Consider the following 7,500-nt stretch of genomic DNA (forward strand, 5'->3'; position numbering starts at 1 on the left):
CCTCCCTTTCACCAGCCCCAGTTTCCCCAGTCCCTGATATGGCCTCCCTCTCACCTGCCCCAGAAGCTGCCCCAATTTCCCCTGTCCCTGATATGGCCTCCCTCTCACCTGCCCCAGTTTCCCCAATTTCCCCAGTCCCTGATATGGCCTCCCTCTCACCTGCCCCAGTTTCCCCAATTTCCCCAGTCCCTGATATGGCCTCCCTCTCACCTGCCCCAGTTTCCCCAATTTCCCCTGTCCCTGATATGGCCTCCCTCTCACCTGCCCCAGAAGCTGCCCCAATTTCCCCAGTCCCTGATATGGCCTCCCTCTCACCTGCCCCAGTTTCCCCAATTTCCCTAGTCCCTGATATGGCCTCCCTCTCACCTGCCCCAGAAGCTGCCCCAATTTCCCCAGTCCCTGATATGGCCTCCCTCTCACCTGCCCCAGAAGCTGCCCCAATTTCCCCAGTCCCTGATATGGCCTCCCTCTCACCTGCCCCAGAAGCTGCCCCAATTTCCCCAGTCCCTGATATGGCCTCCCTCTCACCTGCCCCAATTTCCCCAGTCCCTGATATGGCCTCCCTCTCACCTGCCCCAGAAGCTGCCCCAATTTCCCCAGTCCCTGATATGGCCTCCCACTCACCTGCCCCAGAAGCTGCCCCAATTTCCCCTGTCCCTGATATGGCCTCCCTCTCACCTGCCCCAATTTCACCTGTCCCTGATATGGCCTCCCTCTCACCTGCCCCAGTTTCACCTGTCCCTGATATGACCTCCCTCTCACCTGCCCCAGTTTCTCCTGTCCCTGATATTGCCTCCCTTTCACCAGACCCAATTTCCCCTGTCCCTGATATGGCCTCCCTCTCACTTGCCCCAGTTTCACCTGTCCCTGATATGGCTTCCCTCTCACCTGCCCCAGTTTCATCTGCCCATGACATGGCTTCTGGGTCAGCTACCCCAGATGTGGCTCCAGTTTCTCCTACTCCTGATATGACCTCTCTTTCACCAACCCCTGATGTGGCCCTCCTCTCAAGTGTCCCTGTTAATGCCACTCCATTTGATGATGATATAACCTCTCCCTCACCTGTGCATGACACGGCCCCTCTGCCTTTAGCAGTTAATAATGTGCCTTCGTTACCATCACTTAATGATGTGCCTTCATCACCTGTTCTTGATGTGCCCTCTACATTACCTAACAATACTGTGTCCCCTCCCTCACCTCTTAGTCAAGTGCCTTCACCTTCTCCTACCCATGATATAGTCTCTCCTTCCCCAAATGATGGTGTACCCTCACCTTCTCTCACCCATGACATGCCTTCACTTTCACCTACCCATGATGTGCCTTCACCCTCCCCTGAGCATGATGCCTCATCCTCTGGGCATGGCAGTGCAGCCTCCCCCATTTTCCACCATGATTTCATCTCCACAGACCTCTCAGAGCAGGACCAGCTAAAATCTCAATCTCAACGGGACAACCAAACGCTCTTTGCCTTTCCCACAAAGAATCTGAAAGGACAACCTCTGTCCCTTCCCCGGGCTGATGACCCTCATAATCGGTCCTTCTCACCTGTTGGAGACATGAATCCATCACCATCATCATCACATGAAAATGAATTTATCTTTAACTCCCCCATTTCTCTGCATGAAAGTGATTCCATCTTTAATGCTCCTTCTTTTTTGCATGAGAATGATTCTGATGTAAGCTCCCCACCACCTACACCTAAGGATATTGAACTGAAATCTCATTCTGAAGATGTGCATGTGGTATCTCTCCATAAAGATGATTCCTCTTATACACACTCTTTCCATGATGCTAATGTGCTCTCTGAAACACTTCCTCATGACTATGGGGTTGATGTTAATTTCTCGTCTTCCCACAATGATGACACTGATATGCAAAGGTCTCTCCACTCAGAGGTGATGTCAAATGATAATATTACAGCCCAGAACACCTCAGAACTTGCTGAAGCTTCAATTCTTGATGCTGCAGAGGAAGTACACTGTGTACAAGCCATAGAATTACAGGCTAATTTGCAAGAATCCATTTCAAAATTTGATGCAGAGTCTGTTACTGAATCTTCAATCATGAGTCAAAGAGATGACAATGAAGCTCTTTCACTGTCCACAGAAAACTCAGATATGCCCTTGGAACCTTCAGATAACCATGAAGCAGAGACAGAGAATAAAGAAAACTCAGAAATTCTAGATTTTGAAGATACTATTCATAAGTCACGTTCGCATGAGGATTTGAAAGATGGTATAAAAGAAGCTTTAGATTCAGGGGATGAATTAGATATAATATCCCAGACTGAAAATTCATTAGAATCGATGATCATTAAGACTGACCTTGATGCTAATAGTAATACTGCTAGCATAAAAGAAGCTGTAGAATTTTCATCAGTCAAGTCAGAAATTGTTACAGATTATGAAATGCATTCTAATCCTGAGACTCAAATGGATGTTCTTCCATCAGTGAAACTTACAAAAGGAGAGAGTATTGAAGTTCTCTCTGAAAATTATGAAACTTCTCCAATTGAGGAAAACAAGTACCTTTCAGATGTTGGTGAACACACCTCTATTTCATTAAAAGACGGTATTACAGAATCTCCTATTAATGAGGCAGTGCACTCATTTGAGATGGAATCTCGGAGAGATGACTTAGATAAAGCTGTTTTTTTGCATGAAGATAAGGAAACAGTACCTGTTGCATTGACCCTTGTTGAAGAGTCTCCTAATAATGATTCCCAGAGTTTACTAGAGGCAGAGCACCATAATCTAGAAACACAAATTTCTGAAATTTCTCTGAAAACGAACAGTAAGTCTGAATTGGAACAAGACTATGAAAAAAATAGTGAAACAGCAACTTCTGGGAATGAAATGCACATTCCAATCAAGTCTGTTTTTGAGGAGGAGCTCGAAAGATCTGCTCAGAATTTTTCTGTTTTTGAGACCACACCAGACAGCTTTATGGGCTCTCCAATGCAGGTGATTCCAGAAAGTCCCTCAGAAACTTCATCTTTTGCAACAGATGATACCACCCCTTTTATTCAAACAGAGAGAAATGTCTCTGGACATAGCTCACTGACAGATGAATTTAAAATGAATACCATAATAGAAGAAAATGATAGCTTTTCTAACTTTGAGTCTAAATCTGCATATTATGAGGACGAAGCTCGAAAGGCTTCATCTCGCTCAAGATCTTCTTCTACATCCTCATCATCATCTTCCTCTTCATCTTCATCTTCATCTTCATCTTCATCTTCATCCTCAACTCGAGTCACATATGACCACATTGTAAATGAGCAAGAAGCAGAGAATGCTGACAAGGGAAATGTAGCGGATTTTGACACAATTTATGCTCAAAGTAATCCTGGTGCTTACAGTGAGGCATTTCCCTTGCCAGGCTCCAATCTAAAAGTCACTTCTGAGTTTGAACAAATTTCAGAATCAGCTCATTTGCAGGATACGCCTCCTCGTTCAAGATTGTCCTCTTCCAACTCATCAAAGGAAGCTTATGACAGTTTTTTGAATAATCAGAAAACAAAAGTTGAAAAGGATATTGAATCTGATGTAGAATCAGTTGAAGTCCTGAGTAATTTTGATGGTGATGATGACCTCACATTCCCTCAGACAAGGATACCTGCAGGAGAGCTTGACTCTGATGCTAGCTCAGAAGACATGGTTCCACAGGAAACTGAAAGTGATGATGGCTTTGCAGTTTCTGATAACTCACCTAATAGTTCACAGTGGGTGAATGCTGATAAGGCAGATGGTAGGACAGGCTCTCCACACCTCATGACCAAGACACATGGTGATAGTGTATCCCCATCTACTAATAGTAGATACATATTTGAAAATCCATCCATCTCTTTGGCAGATTCAGCTGCTCATAATAAGCCTTTCTTTACAGAGACTCTGTCCAATTCCACTGTGTTTGAGATGGAGCCAAACTATGAGACTGACCATCACAGCAGAAGTGACAGAACTAGCACTAACAACATAGTAGAGCCCTCTCTGTCCCCTCTGCCCGATAATAATACATCTTTTGTTTCAGGTGATGATTTCTTTAATGGAGATTCCAAAAAGGATTCTTCAAACAGTTCAGATATTTCACTCCATCAGGAAACCTCTGCATTTGATAATTCACCACACTTTCATGAGGAGTCTTCACCATCTGAAATAAGACCATTTATGGCAGAGAGTATAAGTGTTAAGAGTTCCAGTGACCTTGTTGGTTCTTCCCCAATAAACATTGAGTACCAGACTAATGGAGGAAAATCCATTGCTAACAACCCTTTTAACAATAGCTTTAACAGTGATAATAACCCTTTCCTAGAAAATAATGAATCTGACACTAACATCTTTAACTTCCCTTCACAACCTTCTGACACCCTTTTTCCTGTCAATGGGACAGCTTCAGAAACCCTAAGAAGCTCTCAGCCCTTCAATGGCATGAACTCCCAGAACACTGATTTCTCCTTTCAGTAAGAGGTCTTATGAGGAAAATGCTCTAGCTCTTCCTTCCTAAATTTTTTTTGCACCAGCGGTGTAGTTTGCACTCTTTTAACCCATCTCCTGGAATTTTCTTTTGATTGGGTAATAATTAACTTTTTTATTCTTCAGAATCCAAATGATCCTCACAGTTTCTTGTTTGCACTCATAACGATCTGTTCCTGACTGCATGGGTGGTGGTTCTTACAGGTGCGGTTGATCCTATGACAATGTCCATGTTTGGCTCCCTCAATGGCATGAATGGCAAGAGCTCAGGTACACCATCTCCTACCAAGCCTGAGGTGCCCCTTCCCTCTGAACCTGCAAAGGATACCAGTTCAGCTGAATCAAAGCCTGTTGGTGTCCGCAGTGTCCCCGGCACTAACCTTAGGTGCCTCGACGATCCTTCCTTCATGTTTGACAAGCCATCTGTAGGTACAACTAACTCTCCCAAGACTGGTTCATACAAGGTACTTGATGCTCCAACTGAACCACAGCAGCCAAAGAGTGCTGGTTACCGTGTATTAGAAGCCCCAGGAGGTCCCTCTGAGGTTAAGGATGCTCCTGAGCAGTCTCCCACAAAGCCTGAGCCCCCTGTTAAGCCTTCACCTTACAGGGTACTTGAAGCTCCTCTTGATCCCCCATCCAAGCCCAAGGGTTCCCCTTACCGTGTACTGGAGGCCCCAGATGCTCCTTACTACCCCCAGCCACAGAGTGTAGGTGCAGCACAGGAGTCTAAGCCCCCTTCCCTTGTCTCCCCGTCTTCCGGAAGGACGGTAACTGATGCACTAGACAAGGCCCGTGCCCGTTTTGATTCCTTCTGGGGGGGCGCAAAAGATAAAGATCCTCCCAGCAAAGTCTAGGTGCCCAAATCCAATAGCCATGTTCCAATTTCAAGTGAGATATCTATGAAGACAGTTTGCTACATGAACAGTTACTAAATTTGTAGGTAACAATAACTAATTTTTTGGTGCATCTTCATGGATATTTCTTGTAAGCCGAAGGATGAGCTGTTAACAACCATTCCATGCAGATTTTGGTGATGTAGAAAATTTATGCCATTGTCAATAACCCCACATTCATGCTGGGTTCTTGGTCAACAGCACATCTTCGGTATATGAAATGTTGAGAAAACCCACAGGCCATCAATTCAGCCAGATGTTTAATCGCAATACTCATACTATTTTTGTTAGTTGTCATAGATGCTATTTAACTCTTTCTGGACTTCACTCAAGGCTACGCAGTATAGTATTTCCTGTGGGTTTTTCTTATACGAAGCACTTGCTAGTAGGCTAAGAATGTGAGATTGTTTATAATATGACCGATAAGGTCCATTTTAGTTTCTATATGTTTAGCTTTTATTGAAAATGTGAGAATGAAAGGCAAGCCAGAGTCATGGTGTTTGTAGGGAATGCCAAGTGTGACCAGAGATTCAGATAATTTATCTTGTTACAACCATTCAACTTGTCATCTGTTTATGGTGGCTCATTACATTATCTCAGAGAACTGGAACACTGCCAGAACTCCCCAAGTGTGAAGTTTTGGAGTGTAGGTTAGTGTCATATTTGTTGAAAGAAATGAAATATACTGATGATGTAACACACTTGTGTAGAACTTTTAAAAAGAAGCTGATTTACATTTTGGATGAACTTGTCTTAATCTTTGAGGAAATTATGGGTATTCTCTGAAAGTTTATCAAATTGATATCAGCTGTGAATACTGTATTCTGGACCTTCAGAGTAAAATGTGTGGCTGAATTGACAGATATTGTTTGAATGAACATATGTTATGTTAGGAAATATTAAAGTAAAAAAAATCTGTATTTACACTTTACATATCTAGAAACAGTGTAATAAAACATTGATTTTAGATGTGAACTCTATATAATAGGAATATTGGGTATAATGGGTGTATATATATATATGCAAATTTACATTGGCATGGTTTTAAACTGTGTTATCAGTTTATGTTATTTATTTAACAAAGGGATTTAAAGTTGTATGTGTGGATATGAAAGTTGTCTTCTTAGGATAAAACTCTGCCAAAATGATTAAGAGGCTAACTCTTTCCTAGGTCATGAAGTATAACCTAGGTCGTGAAGTCTATCCTAGGGCTTGAAGTCTCTCCTAGGTAGAACGTAAAGTCGTGTCCTAGGGTGCTATTTCTGCTCCGAGCACTGTCTGTGTCCTAGGGATATATAACTATAACTTTAGATGAAGTACTAGAAGGAACTTGGGTCAAACTTGGCATTTCATCCTGGCCTTAATACTAATGCCTATACAGGGGAACACTTGGCATCCGCAAGTCTAGAATCAAGCTTTTAGTACTCTTGAAAGATTATAAAGATAAACTTTGTAGGATTTTTGAAAGTGTGAATCCTAGAAGCCTGGAGTACAGTGGTCCTGATATGCGAGATTTTAGCAGGAATCTTTAGAGATGTGTAACATGAGGAAATCTTGAAAGGTGCATTATTGATATTCTAATTCACTAAATCTTGATTAAACACTGTATTATATTCTGTCATTGTGTAATTGAAGGTTAAAAAAACCTAATTAATGAAATTTCTTTATCTTCAAATTTATACCAAAGATGAAAGTTACAAATGATTCAATTTTTATGGCGTGAAGTGTACACTCCTGAGTTGTTCCTCTACTGAAAACTGCCAAGGGTTTGATTATATAGTTTTGAATGGTAAAGCTATTTATATTGTTATAATTAGTATAGTGTTGGCTAATTATTATACTGGGCAGATTGGTCTCGGTCTCTGGCAAATTTCACCATTATTGTTTATGTCCCATGGTGATACATAGTTTTCCTTTTGTCACTTCATTGTAACAGCTTATTTTTGTATTGTTTTGTAGTTCATTTGTCATATTCTTGACTGCAACACATTCCATCAAGCATTAAGGAGTTTTATATATTTTTTAGGTAATTTAATTTTCATTTCTCAGAGTATGTAAGAAATGATATAAAAATCCTTTGTAAGGGTCAGCAATTTTGATTTGGGGATTGAGTTCCTTGCACATATTTG

The 7,500-nt window shown here is 42.1% G+C and overlaps 2 protein-coding genes across 16 annotated transcripts in view; both read left to right on the plus strand.

Moving 5' to 3' along the window:
• Window positions 1-4,673, plus strand: part of LOC138864030 (uro-adherence factor A-like) — a 5,422-nt gene extending 749 nt beyond the window's left edge. The window contains exon 1 of the mRNA XM_070129868.1: window positions 1-4,673. This exon is cut by the window's left edge and continues 749 nt beyond it. Coding sequence (XP_069985969.1) covers window positions 1-4,466 — 4,466 coding nt within the window. The 3' untranslated portion in view covers window positions 4,467-4,673.
• The window catches only part of LOC113827461 (proteoglycan 4), a gene marked incomplete at its 5' end in the record, with an annotated part of 51,626 nt that overhangs the window by 43,191 nt on the left and 935 nt on the right, over window positions 1-7,500 (plus strand). For all 15 annotated transcript variants that reach the window (XM_070129869.1, XM_070129871.1, XM_070129870.1 and 12 more), the window contains 1 exon segment: window positions 4,680-7,500. This exon segment is cut by the window's right edge and continues 935 nt beyond it. In XM_070129869.1, the coding sequence (XP_069985970.1) occupies window positions 4,680-5,332 (653 nt within the window).

This window comes from Penaeus vannamei, chromosome 14 (assembly GCF_042767895.1).
Source record: "Penaeus vannamei isolate JL-2024 chromosome 14, ASM4276789v1, whole genome shotgun sequence".
In the NCBI taxonomy this organism is placed as follows: Eukaryota; Metazoa; Arthropoda; class Malacostraca; order Decapoda; family Penaeidae; genus Penaeus; species Penaeus vannamei.